We start from the raw sequence: 15,802 nt of genomic DNA, 5'->3' as shown, positions 1-15,802 counted from the left end.
GCAACACTGCTCCTTCAAGTACTTCTATATACAATTTGTTTAAAAAGGTTTTTTAGTTCATAAAGAACTAGAATTTTTCTTCCATTTTGTTCTCCTGCTCCCATCAAATTCAAACATTAATCATCACAGAAATAGTCCATCTGATGATATCCTGTTTAAGAAATCAGCAACAGGGAAAATAGAAGTGCTTTTTGATGGTCTTTTAAAAGAGTACTTTAGAGAATTAGAACTGGTTACACTTAAAAGAAAAAAAAGCAGTTGATAATCTCTGGATATGATATTAGGCTAGTCAGTATCATTCTTATTTTCATACATTTACAGATTTGTATGATAAGACTGTTTTATTTCACAAGTCTTGCTCATTTATGATCTTCTAATTTCCTTTTGCTGTAGTTAGTGAGAAGTGCTTAACAGAAAAGCCAGTTAGTTGGCATGGAATATTTTTAATAAAATTAATTTGAAAGTACCTTAAAAATAATTTTACTATAGTAGTATGCAAAGTGATGAATTTAACAGTCATGGTTAGAGATTTTAAGGAAACTTATTCACTGAAACTCTGAGGGAAATTACAAATAATACTACCAAGAGCTATTTAGAATAGAACAGCAGTTACCACAACTGGTAAAGGTTGATGTGATAGTTTATGTCAATGTAATGATATGAGATACCTTTGAAAATTTCTAAGAGGGTACACTGTGACCCTCACTGTTTTTTGTGAAGCTGAGTTTGACCTCTTAGACTGAAAGGTGGTTGCCATATTTGTGTAAATCACACAACTTCAGTGGGACTATTTCAAGAGTAGAGCAGTTCTGTTTTCTGCTGTATTTCCTGGGGGAGATGAGAATTTCACACATTGATATGGTGAGTCACTCCACAAAATTTGATCTTACCAAATGCTTGTGACTGCAATAAGTGGGTTTTGAAACCTAACCACCGGTGATGATTATAGTTGCCCAATATGACACTGTAATTCCAGAAGGGTACTCTGGGGTAAAACCCCAGTGCCACTGATGTCAAAGGCAGTAGGATATCACCCGAGATGTTTATCCAGACTGATTACAGTCTAAAGCCTGACCAGCAAGTCCTGAAACCTGTGAAGAGTTTTACTGTACTAACATTAGACTTAGGCTTTATGGCTGTATTTTTTGATTTCAGGCTGTGTTGATCTTGAGAAAGTGATGGCTCTGGAGTACATGATGAGTGATCCTGCTGCTGGCAGAGAAGCTGTGCTCACTCGGGAGCTGACCATGGCAGCTGTACTATCCTGCTGCTGCCACTCCAGGGAGTATTATCAGACTCTTCTCTGCATCCTTACCACTCCCTGCAATACTTTATGGAATATAGGCTCTTCTCTACAAGTCCTGAAAATACTTGGACCTGTGGATTATTTTCTTCTCAGACAATAAACAAAAGAAGCTTTCTTTCTCTTCATTCCTGATGAATAACTGCTAAGACCCATTAACTGGGGCTCATCATTAACTATATTTTTTAAACTTGGACATGGGTGACTGAGTTGTCAGATAACTGTCAGAAGTAATACTTTTATTTCTGTATATCCATGCATACCTGGTGATCATCAGACAATTAAATTAAGTACATAAATTTTACATCTTGTAATTTTTCCCCCTCTTTTATGTTTACAGCCTTCCCTTGAAATCTGTATTCATTGTTGAGTTGAAAATACAAGTCCCCAATATCTCCTTAAAAGCCATACTGTTTAAGGGCTAATAGAGAACTCCTTCCTGTTAATTCTCTTGACTACGAAGGTTGTAAAATAAGATGGATTAGACAATACTAAAGTAACTAGAAAGCATTAAATATTCCTGTCAAGCTAGACTGAAATCAAATATTTATACAGCACTAAATCACTTTCTGATTATAAAGCTGCTGCCAAATAGATTCAAATGCTAAAGGACCTGATGCTAAACGAATTGAAATTTTACTGCATTATTTATTTGGGCTAGTTAAACCTGTCCACAAGCCATAAAAATAAAATTTAATAGTGCAGTTGTGTTAAAGAAGTTGATGTTATTGGAATTACTTCACTATTTTTATGCCATTTTATTGCACAGCTTTTTGAAATAATAAAATTGCCACTTTATATCAGACCAGCCTCCATTTGGCTTCATATGCCATCTCTGATAATGGCCAGGACCAACACTCAGATGAATGCGAGAGAACCTGTAAGCAGGGCATTAATGAACACAGTGTGCCCAGGGGATGTTTCTTCTGAGCTCCTTTGACTGGAATTTTGCTTATAGCCTGAAGCCGGAGAGCTTATATGCATTCCAAATACTTTGTAATGTGTGAATTTAATGAAGCTGGGAATGCTAATATCCATTGGAAAAGCACATTCTTTTTGACCACACTCACCTCCTGAAATCTTAATATTTTAACAATAATAAACTCAGTGTGGGTTGGTAGAAACATGAGCTTCAAAATTGCTGTCTTTCCTTTTTATTGAATGCTCTATTAATTTTGTGTAATGGGGGAAGATAAATCTAAGCAGAAGTATAACTTCTCCGTAATCATTCTGTTATATTCTCCTAGCAGGTTCCTCTTATTCGTGTGCTAATTAAACAAAGTAGTCTCACTGGCAGGGAGAGATGTGAAAAGAGTAGATTCACTGGGGGCCACAGATGTAATGAAAACAGCTCTACTTCTATGCTGAGACTGCTAACAAGAGTGCTAATTAGTGCCAGTTATGGCAATGGGTTTATGGTATGGATAGACTTCTACCATGACTGGGTCTGAATACAAATTTTTTTCCAGTTTGGCCCTCATTCTTATAATGTAAGGAAGGAGAGATGACACCTGGGAACCAGCTGTCCTCAGATTCACTTGCCTCAGCGGAATAGAAATGAGGAGATTCTGTTCCAGTGCCAGATTTGAAAGCTGCGCACACTGCTGAAGAGCTCCTGCCTCAAACACACTAACAGCGTTGTTGTCAAGAAACAAATGCTTGAGGTCTTGTAGTCCCTGGAAGTCCTGCGCTGTCACCCTTTGAATCAGGTTATTGCTGCAGTCGAGTTTCTGCAGTCTGCCGGGCAGCCTGAGTGGCATAGTGTGGAGCTGGTTCTTAGAGAGCTCCAGTGTTGTTAAGTTAGGAAGAAGCTGTGCACCATCTATTGACGTTAGCTGATTTTCTGACAGAAAGAACTCAGACAGGTTTTCTAGGTGTTTCATGTCTCGAAGTCTTATTGTTTTAAGTTGGTTTTTCTCTAATTTTAGTGACAGCAGGGATTTAGGTAGGTCAAGAGGCACTTTTGTCAGAAAGTTGCCACTTAAACCAAGAAACTGTAGATTTTGGAAAGATGCAAAGAAGTTGGTTGGGAATGAGTTCAGTTTATTATCAGCCATGCTCAGATACTTCAGCCTAGGAAGCTTAAGTGGTGCAGACACAGATTCCATGTTGTTGCCATCCAGAATCAAACTTTGTAAATTGCAAAGGGAAGAAAAAGCACTCAGAGGCAGAGTCGCAATCAGATTGTTCCGAATATCGAGCACCCTTAGTTTCATCAAACCTTCAAAATCAGATGCATGCAGAGTGTTGATGGAGTTATCAGCGAGTTTTAAAATTTCAAGGCCAGATGGGAGGAAGGTAGGTATTTGCTTGAGCTGATTTTTGTAGAGTTCCAGGGACTTCAAGGTGCTCAGAGCTTTGAAAGTGTTGTTTTCTATTGATTCTGTGCCACTGCATGACAGGACCAGCTCTTCAAGGGCTGACATTCTCCTGAAGTCTGTAATCTTAAAGAGAAAAGAATAATTCACGTGATAGTACACCGTCTATTTATAGATATTCTCACTGGTTACTTCTTCTGGATGCTCTGACAATTGCTAGTATATATTAAGAAACTATGTATTTAGAATGAGAAACTAAGAGAAAAGGTAACAATACAGGTGTTAACTATAGATACCTGCAGTTTGCCAGTATTTACTTCCATTTCTAGAATTTTGTTGTCTAGGTCCATATTGTGTCTGGTTTTGAGCACACACGTTTGAAGAAGGAATATTCCTTTTATTTCTGCCTGGTGGATAGCCTATATAAAAGAGAGCTAATATCACCAGTAGCAGAAATCTTTGCAGAGAGTAGATGGTTGTTACTGCGCTCAACAGAGCTCGCTGGAGCAGTTTTGAGTTCATCGCACTGCCATTTCCATGTATCAGCAGTATTGTCACTGCAGCCTGTATTCCCCAGAGGAAGTACACATGGATATCATCACCTCTCCCTACTATAAAGTTTTGGCAGGAAACTGAAATCCAATGCTTGTTTGTATTTCTTCTCTCCCCCTGCTCTCTCTCCTTTTCTTTAAAGTAAAAACCTCACATACTAAGATGACCAAACCAAAGGTGTCATATCAGCTTGGTCTGAAAGTCACCTCTGTGGAACAGATTGATTTTACAGGAACTTAGTTTTTGTTAGTTGGTAATAAACAGATGCTTTGCAGTGGTAAATGGAACTTAGATATTGACTGTGACTATAATATACAGAGGCATTCTAAGTGTTTCATTATTTTTCTGCTCTGTTGGAACCTGCCTGTTTACAAAGCTTGCCATCTTGCGTCTCAAGTTAAGAAGGAAACTTAAGTGAATCTGGCAGTTTCCTCCAAGCCAAGATACGAGGAAGCAGGCAATGAGGGTGAACTCAGGAGTTCTACAAGCACACCAGTTGCTTAAACAGTAGTTTTCTGAAATTATCAGAGATGCTGCCCGTTTACCTAGATGCTTGATTTTTAAACATTCATTTATATGGGAATCACAGAAAGCTCAGAACAAGATGAGCAGGTACTCTGCATGGGAGAGGTGGGAAGGAGTGTCCTCATCCATTTTCCCTTCCCATGTTCAATATATCTCACTACGGGTCTCAGGAGTATCACATCAGTAAGAAATGTTAAACTAACACTATAGTCTTCATTCTGTTTCTCCCAGGGCTTAGTAGCTACCAGCACATTTTACTCCCATTAAGAGAAGCTATAAAAGCATGTTCTACAGCATAATCCCTCATCCCAGTCAGGAATCTACATGGAAGGCAGTACAAGTCCTTTTGCAGCACAGGTACTGGGTAGTAATTTTGTTCTATGATCCTGATTGAATACAGTTGGCTATCATACTTGTGTATGTGAAATCAGCTTGTAAAGGTGACTGTTAAAAGATTCCTTCCAGCTTCATTTATCCAACTATTGCATGGTTTTGGGTTGTATCTCTTTACCTTAGCTACAAACTTGGCATTTTAACTTCTGTTAAAATTAGAGCACGCACATCTGTGAAAGAGGAGTCAGGTTTCATTTTGCTCTGGTATCCTTAGTTGTCACTACCTTCTGATTACATTTATTCTGTCTTGTAAAGTAATTTCTGAGCATTGCAAGATTTGATGCAGTTAGTTAGAAAGTATAAGTGTGGAACCTCTATTGATGCAGGTTTCTTCATCAATCACATTTAAGCTCAAATGAGGGAAGGTACATCCATAAAAAACCCTTATATTCTCAACAGTAAATAACAAAGTTGTCCATTTTCTATTATTTCTATAAATGCAGTTTTGTAATAAATATATATTGCTATATAGCAATTACAGAATTGCATGTCCAGTTTTGGTCATGATTAGGAGGCTAATCTTGCAAAGCTTTATCATGAGAAATCCCATAGGAATGAACTGTACTGCTCAAGAGCAGAAATGCATAGTCATATGTAAGTGATAAAACAGTCTTAAGGAAATTGAAACAAATGTGAACCTTCATAAGTTCAACACATTTTCTCCTGCAAGTTCAAAAGCAGTATTTCCTGCTTTTCCTCAGTTGATTGCTGTATGTCTCTAAGAGGCTTAATTTTCATCTTATTAAGTGACAGAGAGCTACATGAAGGTCAATGTAGAGACATTCATTCTGTAATCATGTTAGGCTTCTTGATGTGGATTATTATAATTTCTATTTTCCACCTATTTGGTATGCTTTGCTAGGCTTTGTGACAGTGCTGTTTTGAGACTTAAACATTTATCCATGCTGTTACAAACAACCCAGTCTTTCTAATATGAATCGAGACATATTTGAAAGCCTATCATCAGCTCTCTTTTTGCTACGAAGTGATGTTTTATTCTCTAACTGGACTGTCTGGAAAGTGATACTAATATAATTTTACATTTTAAAAAGTAGACCTCCTGAAAAGGGATCTAAGATACTGTTATTTTAATAGAAACATTTTAATAATTTTGTCATTTAAAATGACTTTTTTTTTTTTTGCTTTTAGAATTTTTTGTGAACTGGGCTTTGTTATAAGCAGTTTCTGAAACCAGTCCCCTATTGTGGGGGTGAGATAAACAATCTTCTTTTAGCAGATAAACCCCAACATATTAATACTGTTAGAAATAGACTAAATCTTAAAGGGAGAGTAAACAGGTTATAGTTGGTCTTCAAATCAAGGAGGAGGCAGAAATTATTGAAAAAAATGCTAAAATTAATCTAGTTTTGTTATTATGAAGTCTGTTTATAACAAACCCTAGTTTGTAAAAATACCAAAAGCAAAAATCCCAGCCAGTGTTTTCAATGACAATCAACCCTGTCAGAACAAATACTAAGTTGATCTGGGTAGAAAAGATCTATTTTTTTTCCTTGTTTTTTCTTCAAAACATACTGTATTTAGCATACAAACATATCTTCTTTTCTTTTCCCTTTATTTGCAATTTTAATAATAACCAATGTAAAATAATGTCCAAAAGTAATTGGTACTCAGTTTGAAACAATATTTGTTTACTATTCTGAGACGGCTAATTGCCAAACCATAGTATATGTGAATGTTTACATATACAAGTCTCTTGGAGGCCAGCTGTGGGAAGTCTAGGCTTCCATTCAACTTCTTTTTGAAAATACATTATCTTCTCTAAGATTAGGTAAATGAAGGAATTTAAAAAGCAAAAAAAACAAAAACGAAAAAAACCCCTATAGAGTTCTTTTAGCACTTCCAGATATGTAGTTTACAGGCAGAAATCAAAACCTGTTTTTACGAGCACTATGATATTTGCCAGTGGAATTGCTCAGCTGTGTAAAATTAAGCATAAGTATTTATGATGTCAAGACCTCAGAAGCATAATTTGTTGCATGGAAAGAAAAGTGAAAAATAGCTTCACAAACCCAGTCTAATCTTAAGGAAAGAATCTACATAACTACAGGCAGATAACATGAAAGGACTTATTTCCTTTCAGTGCAAAGTCAGTAGTAGAAGTAAGGCATACTGATTGCTCAGTTGAATTAATGTATAAAGTTAAAACCTCTCTCCTTAGACGGTTTCATGCACCATTTGTTCTGAACAGTCATAAAACATTTATTCCACTACTCTATTGACTTATGTCCAACATTTAAATGCTTTATTACACCTGCCTTTTGCTCTAGTCAGAACCTAAGGCCACTTTACTAGTAACTGAGGAATAGCTGACAGGTATGGGCAACTAGCCTAAGAAAGGAAAAATGGCTCATCTTCCTTATCTTGGAAAGAAAATAATTTGTTGGGTTTTTTCACAGAAAAAGTATTTCTAATAAAGAATTCATTTGACAGATATTTTGTTTAGGTAGAGCACATCGATATAACTAAATCGCACCAGTGAACTTTGACTCTTGTAGGTGTGGGAGCTAACACAAGAAAACCAGAGATATCAGTAGCGGCTAAAAGAGAAGTAAACTCTCTCTCAGAGTTAAATTGTAAAATTACTAACTGTTTCTCAGTGGGCAACTGGTATCCCAGGTGCTGCCTTAAGATGCTTTCTAGCCAATTTCATTCAATCCTGAGAGCAAAATCGAAGATGCTTTTCATAGCAGTTAAAGTTATATTCTTTGTAAGAGGACAAGCATACTTAAGAGAAAATGTATCTCTTTTGAATAGAACATTGTAGTAAATTGATACACAGCAAGCATGTATAATACAGATGGTTGTATTTCCCTTGTTGTCTATCTACAGAAGTTGAATTTATTAAATAAATATATTCCAGGGTAGGAAACAGAGAAGCACAGTTCCAGATTGCAATGCAAAATGAGCATAAACTGATCATGCCTTTAATAATGTGATCCAGTAATGCCTCAAGAAATGCAGAATAAACTTTTTTAATAACACAAATAGCTGGCAGCTTCAGTTAGAAGCTGCTATTGTTTATATGGGTTATTAGGTAGGCCCAGCATTGCTTTTAGAAACATCTCACACTCTGCCTTAGACTCTAACTTACTTATTCCCTCTGCCATTCCTAATAGCAGTTGTAACTGACACTTGCAACTCCAGAGGGGGAAAAGAACTTCAATTTCATTCATTAGGGAAATGATTCCAGCTACATAAAACCTGTCCATTTACTGTGAAAAAAGTGTTATATTGTATCAAAAGTAGCAAAAGCTTTTAACAAGTTAACGTATTACTCTGGAAGTCAATGGTTATTTGACCATATAAAAACTAAGTCAACATTTGGCTCCTAGTTGTAAATTACTATTTTTTGAGTTGCATACAAAATATCATTTGTGGCAGCATAAGCCAGAGCTCGGAGACTGCAGGATAATGAAAACACTGTAAGAATATATTTACATATCCTTAAAAAGTAAGTAAAAATAAAACCAGATCTGGCAGCATTTCATCAGTTTTTAGAAGGTGGAATAAGATTCTCCCTTCCCTTGAAAGCCACCACCATCTGCTAAGCCCAGCTTTTGGTTACAGTGCACTGCAGAAAATATTTTTACTGGATTTTTTTCCTACCTGGAGTTGTTTAATTTTGCTGTGACTGATGTAGAGTCTCCTGGTGGTGAAAGGAATCTCTCTGGGGATCTCCGTAGCTCTGTAGCATTGCACTGACTGGGCAGGGTCACAGCTGCATCTTCTTGGGCAAGTGGTACTTAGACCACTGTGAAAAGAAAAGAAGACTAAAAGGTAAGATAAATACATCTTCCAAAACAGGAGCTCTGAAATTGTCTCGGCAACATACAGCTTGAATTAAGCACCAAAGTCCTTTTATACCATGAAATCTGATAAAAGGATATTATGACTGTGTATTTTATCCCAGTGAAAAAACAGCAAAAACAATACCGTAATTTGCCTGGGTTAAAATGTTGGCAGGCATTACAAAGAGTGAGAAACTTAAACAGTGATAAGGTGCCTTTATATTTGTAGGTATGCGAAATTAGTGTTATTTATTACCTGACATCTAATCTGCAAACATCCATATTATCTCCAGTTTCCTAGTTTTGTTAAATGTGACACCACAGAATTAGTGGAGAAAAGATAAAGAGCTGTTTTATAGTGGGGCTGTAAAACCTTTGTATCTTCTGTGACCGAGTATTAGAAACAGTAAAAACACAACTACAGCCAACACCGAAGCTTTTTCACTCTTCCTCTTGCATTATTCAGACCCCCCAAAAACCTCAAAACTCAGGCAGCTATTATTTTAAAGCTAAAATATTCTATTGACTTTCTGAATATCTGTAGTACAGCTGAGTGCAGCTGGTTGGTACACCTTTTTTAAAGACTGGACAAAAATCTAAGTTACTTGTGTTTGTGTAATTCCCATAAATCAAAGTTTAATTGTTCTTGTATTTGAAAATTACAAATATGAAATTCTTGAAAGCATTTAGTATAAATCAAGTGGTGGATGATCAATAGAGCCTATGTACCCCATGACAGCTGGAGAACACTAAAGTTCCCTTCAGAATTTTCTCTCTACTTATTAGTGCTTTCTCTCATATCTACTAGCTGTGCCAGCTAGACATGTAAAGTTTTAAAAAGCTTACAGTTTGGCTTGTGATTATTTTAAAAACTTTCTTTGCATTGGTTTTTTTCCTTTGTACTCAGCAATTTACAAAGTACAAAGCAGTGTACTTCAGAAACCTTTGTATCTTATCATAATGATCTGCTTTGCACCGTTACCTGCTTCCTTCCATCCTCTCTGTCATATCTTCAGTAGCAGCTAATCCTATTCCTTGAATGCAGAACTAGGCCAGTTATTTTTCCAAGCAGAAGATGATGTCAAGTTGATTTGACAAACGGATAACTGAACTGGGGACAGTCCTTGATGGGAATGCCTATTGGATGCAGCTGGGTTTATGCTGGACAATTGCCATATTCCCTCCTGGAGATCCTTCTGTCTCCTTAATCCCCTACGCTGAGAGCACAGAACTGCAACCCAGCATCTGCTAAACCAAACAGCAAGAGCTGAAACCTTTTCCTAAAGCAGCCTGTCAAACTGGCATGTTTAACAAGCTATGCAAAAAAACCCTGCCTGACTTATGCCATAGTGATCAACTGAGCAAAAATGAGTGGGTGAGCAGGATTAGCAATGGTGCTCTAAAAGAAGTATTTTAACGTATCTCGATCTAGGGTTTTGTACCTGGTTTGTGGTTCTGCCTTTCCCCCCCCCCTCCCCCCCCAAAAGAATCAAAGTACCCAAAGAAAAGTGTAAAACCTTTCTGCATACAGACAGCTACTTGTGGTTCATTTCAGCACACCCTGGAACAGTCTTTGATTGCATCTTTCCACTGACTTGAGTTTAAATGCAGAGGTCACTAAGACAATAACACTCAGGATCTTAGGTAGGAATTTGTGTTCCTCAAAAATGTCATCACAAAGCAACTGCTTTTTGCTCAAGGAGGGTCAAAAGAAACGCAGAACAAACCCTACAGTTTGTAGTTTAGAACTCTAGAGTACTGCAGAGGCAGTCTGAGAATGCCTTTAAGTAAGAACCATATATTGCATCCTTCCCTATTTTGTAAATTGTTAAGCCACTCAGCTGTTAGAATTCACAGCTGTAGTTACAAGGTAATGCCACAGTAAGGTGCAATAATATTCTTGGCTCTGCATTTTTTAGTAGTATCTATATCCTTGGTCTTTTCAAAGACAGGAAAAGAAACTTTATTGGTTTAATAGTTCATTTACACGATATTAACAACAATGATTTAATCAAGAATGATATTATGTATCCATTAATTTCTGATATATGTCTGCTTTCAGCGGCTAGGTATTTTAAAGTGATAGCTATGAAAGATGATCTTATTAAATCTGTTCTGTACAAATTCTGACACATGTCCACCAGAGGTCATGCCTTTGCTTTTGCACAAAACTATGACCTGTGGGGTTTTTATTGATTCTAGGAGACCTGATGGCAACCGAGTCACAGGACTGTATAAGCCATAAGCCTAGCAGGATGATGTGAGCTACGCAAAACAAAAAAAAAAAAAAAAAAAAAGGTGAATAAACATTCCAGGATATCCATTGTGGAAGCAGTGCTGCTGGCCATGAGTTGCACAGCTTCACAGGGGGATGTTAAGAAAGTCAATCACGGGTGGCCATTTCCTACTAGCAGTTTTTATGCAAACTCTCCACAACTTTCAGTGGGGATTCCTGTGTGGGACTGATGGCTTGATACTCCCCTCTGCCATTTCTCTGTCAGAAAGAATGAACGATAGCACCCATAACCTGCCTGTGCGAGAAGTCCTTGGGACATTCTACATGGTGTGTGCTTTAACCAAAGGTAAACACTTCAGATCAAAACCTGCTAATCCCAAAGTCTGTGTCAGACTCTTTTGTGTTGTTGGCATTTAATATGGACATTGGTTATAGAGAATCATGGCAAAGTAGTAAAATATATTGGACAAATTTGCATAAAACATAAGCCTGAGTTGATGGAAGTCAGAAGATCTTTCAGGATTGCTGCTTTTATTTCGGGTCTGAAGAAAGGCTCATAAAGGACTGTAAAGTTTGGGTTTTTTTTCCAAATCTATCAGTCTAATAAAAATATTATCTTTTTATACAAATCTTGCTTCACACAAGATTTCAGCATCTACAGTACTGGTGTTTGGGCCTTTTCTTTCTTCACCAAAGTCAGAGGTTTGACAAAAGCATACATAGATATGTCAAAACATGATTTTTTAACCTAAGATTACATTTAGAAAATCACATAAAAGTAAGATGACATTAAAATTAGAAGAATGAATCTGCAAAACTCTAGTTATGGAGCATTTAGAAATGTCTGAGTTAAGACAGCCCATAAACCCTGAAGGTGGATCCCTTATAATGCAGATGTTGGCACAGACTGTACAAGGGAAGATGCAGTCTTATCACAAAAGACATGGAGAAGCTCAGCTCTTAACAGTCGGAGTGTCCCTTGTCCATGGAAAGCAGAAATTGCAGGAAAAGACCGGCTTCGGGCCTGCAGAGGGCATGAGTAGGAGCTTGGTCCCTGAGGGACGTCACAAGCACAAGCAGTTTGGCAACTAGGAGCTGCTAAGTGATGGCATATGCTCTAAAGAATCCTTGGCATATTTAGCTGCCATATGCTATCAAGTGCCTGCCACTGAGTACGTGTGAATTTATAATTATTTTTTGCTGGAGGTTTTTAACTTGGATTTGGACCAGGTTTTCATAGGGACAACAAATGGCATTTGTCTGCTGCAAGAGTTACCTCCAACCAAGCGCTTCTCTCCAGAGTGGATCAGGCTGCTAAGGGAAACAATCATAACATTGTATTTAAAAAAATTATGTTTCCCTTAATCATCTGTTGAAATAATCTGAACTGCTTTACGGAAATGTTTCTTAAACAAAGAACCTCAGAGGGTTACACTGAATCACGAATGTCAGCCTAGATGCATTCTAGGCAAATTGATGATACCTAATTAATGTAAAGATTATAAATTTATCAAAAGTGGGTTTGTGTTTTATTCCTACAAAATAAAACTGCAAGTAGAGTTTCAAAAAAACAATCAGAAGCCTGTCTGAAAATGATGTCTCAATATTCTTCATAAGCCAAGAATTTTGTGGAAATATTTTTTATCTGCTTTCACAGTATGTGGAGAATGCGCTCTCTAACTCCAGGCAAGGTCATCTTCATACACTGGAAACAGCTGCTGGATGACTTAAAGCAGATTTTTCCTCCACACAATAAGGTAGGTTTCCTTTTCTTCCTCCATGCTGGCTACACAGAGGAGATAAAAGTGATAACCCCTCAGGAATTTCTCACATTGCGCCTGTCCATGGCACGTTTGCATTCCAGAGGAACTAGCACAGTGAAACCTGTTGAAAGGGATGAAACTTTGTTAAACAAAAATTCACATATCAAGGAGTTTTATCATAATGCTGAGGGATGCTAACCAAGATCAGATGCATCTGGGGCAGGCACCCCATAAACAACAAATAAGCAGCACCCACACGGAGGGGGTCAGTTTAAATAATTTCATACACATATGTCACTAATGCTGCTGTTATTGGCCTTCAAAGTATTGTTGCTAATGGCATCTACTTGAGGGAGAACTGTTCTTCATTAATAACTGAGCCACAGAGAGCAGTGCCCATGAAACCACAGATTATGCTACAGTATAATGACAGTTTTCTACTAATGATATTCCAAAAGGAATGAAGAAGGGGGAAATAAAGAGGGCAGACATGATGGCTATAATCCATCACATCAGAATGGATATAATCCATTCTCAACCTAGAATTTAAACACACAGGTCTTTTGTATATGAACATTCATTAAGATCTGTAATTAACCTATGTGAGACCGTGCCTCATGCAGTACCACCTAAAAGTAAAGTGGCAGGGATGGATCATCCAATTGATACCGGAACCGTGACAATTCTGTTTCTAGGGTTTTGCACACACAAAAGTGGTTCAGGTCAGTAGTTAACAACCGTGACCTGTAAGGGCTTTTCAGAGTCCTGTATGAAGCAAGGTAGTTCTGGCCCTTCCATTTCCTGTGGGTCTCTTTAGCCTTTAAGAGCAGCCTGCTAGTGACTGTGCATCCAATGGAACCAGAACGGAGCTTAGACTGTAAAAATTGTCTACTGTTGAAACTGCAAGGCACAGCTTCAACAAGATGAGGATTCTGAAATGGGAGTTTTCTAAATTATACCCACTGTGTGCATAAAAAGAGAGTTTTATTCTTCCACACTAGAAAAGCTGAACATTTTTGGCATGTATGTTATCCATTTTAAAAAATAAAACAAAAGAATGAGAATGAAAAGAGTTAAGCATAAGTGTATACATAGAAATAAGCATGGGAATAAGACCACAATAAGCACTGTAAAAAAGAAGAGCTGGTCTGAAGAAGTGACTTGTGGAAGTTGTCTTGTGTAAAAGGAGACCAATAAGGAGTGAATGTTCCCTCAAACTAGTAGTGAGCCAATTGTTGCACCCATGGACTCACTGTGTGGACTGTAAAATGCAGCCAACTATGAACTCTCTAGGCCTGCAAGGCAGGAATAACCTAAAATGTGAAAAAGTAAAAAGTCTGGGTTTTGTTAGCAGAAATTTTCCGTAATGACAACTGAAAAGTATATTCCTTTAAGTATCAGTGCAGATGGATAACTTCTTCCTCTCTAATGTGCTTCAGAAAGGCACATTCTAATCTTCTAGTCTAACTCCTTTTTTAGAACACAAAAATCTTTCTTTACTATCTCAATTTTCTCCCATACTTTGATACTGCAAGATATTCTTTGTTTTCTCTCCGTTTCCCTGTTGGGTTCCCCACTTGTTGCTGTACAACCACCCACACAATCAAACCACTCAAGATGCTTCAGCGTTAACCACACAGAAGATGGCCTTGACATGTGCATGTGCTCCAGCCTGGCACGCACAGCTGGGCAGCTGCAATTACACAAGTTTCCGGGTGAACTGACCCTCATGTGCAAACACATGTGTTTATATTGTAAATTCTTTGTGCAGAGGCTAGGTCTAACCAAAGGTTTGTAGGATATCTCACACAACGCTTTCCCAGTCTTGGCGTGGACCCTAGATACCCAATATATAGGAGTGGAGATGTTGATTAAAGTTTTTGTTTGGTTTTTTCCCCCTGTTGATTTGGGTATTACTTTGCTTTGTTTTGTATGAAAATGTGACCTCTTCATGCTTAAGATTGCTTACTCTTTAAGCACAACATAAGTTTTCGGATAATTTATCATATACTCCAGTAATAAGTTAAAGTATGTATGTTCAAATTTATGAGGTACTGTTTTTACTCAAATGTACTTCATAGCAGTGTGACACAGACGCCTCACATTCTCTAACCCTTGTCTAAAATAACTCAAATCATGTGCATAAATTATATGTGAAGGAATTAGCTGGTGATTAGCTTCACCAGCCTTACCACAGCATAAATAAGGTCAAATGAGCAGATCAGGAAACTTTAAGTCCTTTTGACATTAAAAGTATTCAGCAAATTTAAATTCTTATTGATGTATAACTTGCTGCAACTGCTTGATTGTTAGAAATGTCTCTTGGGTGTAGAAAGGATTCTTACTGCTAGACCAGTTGACTCAAACTACTGTTGTTCTTTAAATGTTCTTCAATTATTTTGTTGATGTTATCACGGTAGAGCATATTACAGTTTAGTTTAAATTGATTTAATCTAATTGAAGGCCAAAACTACTAACCTTTCTTAGGTTCAATTCCATAATTACTGCACAGCTTGCTTACAGAACAGAGTTACGGTTGCCTGGGGGCTTCTGGCAGGCATTTCAAGGGTAAATGGAATTGATCAGTTTTCTAGGCGACCTACAAGTATAGTTTTGAGATAATTAAATTATTCACATGTTTACCCTTATATCAGTGATACCTGCTTTTAATTTCGACCCCTTTTTTACACAGTATTTCTGGTGAGGAATATAAATAGTACCTAACGATAACTACATTTACTGAGATTTAGTGCCACAACTGCAGATTTTCCTAGTAATATAGAACATTCCATCTCATTTATCCATAGTCCAGCAAGTACTAGACAGATATTACACTGCAGGTAGGCTTCTAAAAGAATTGTATCTGAGAAGCTAATCTTTTGAGTGGAATAAGCAGAGACGAA

General features: G+C 37.4%; 1 protein-coding gene across 1 annotated transcript in view; it reads right to left on the bottom strand.

The window, feature by feature from the left end:
• Positions 1–15,802, bottom strand: part of LOC126046074 (nephrocan-like) — a 32,393-nt gene that overhangs the window by 865 nt on the left and 15,726 nt on the right. Inside the window, exons 2-3 of the mRNA XM_049817997.1 lie at positions 8,719–8,863; positions 2,846–3,747 (exon numbers count right to left, since the gene is read on the bottom strand). Of these exons, the coding sequence (XP_049673954.1) occupies positions 2,846–3,747; positions 8,719–8,863 (1,047 nt within the window). The remainder of the gene's footprint in view (positions 1–2,845; positions 3,748–8,718; positions 8,864–15,802) is intronic.

This window comes from Accipiter gentilis, chromosome 15 (assembly GCF_929443795.1).
Source record: "Accipiter gentilis chromosome 15, bAccGen1.1, whole genome shotgun sequence".
NCBI classification, from domain to species: domain Eukaryota; kingdom Metazoa; phylum Chordata; class Aves; order Accipitriformes; family Accipitridae; genus Astur; species Astur gentilis.
Note: the sequence above shows the minus strand (reverse complement) of the source record. Positions and strands in the feature narration are given on the sequence as shown.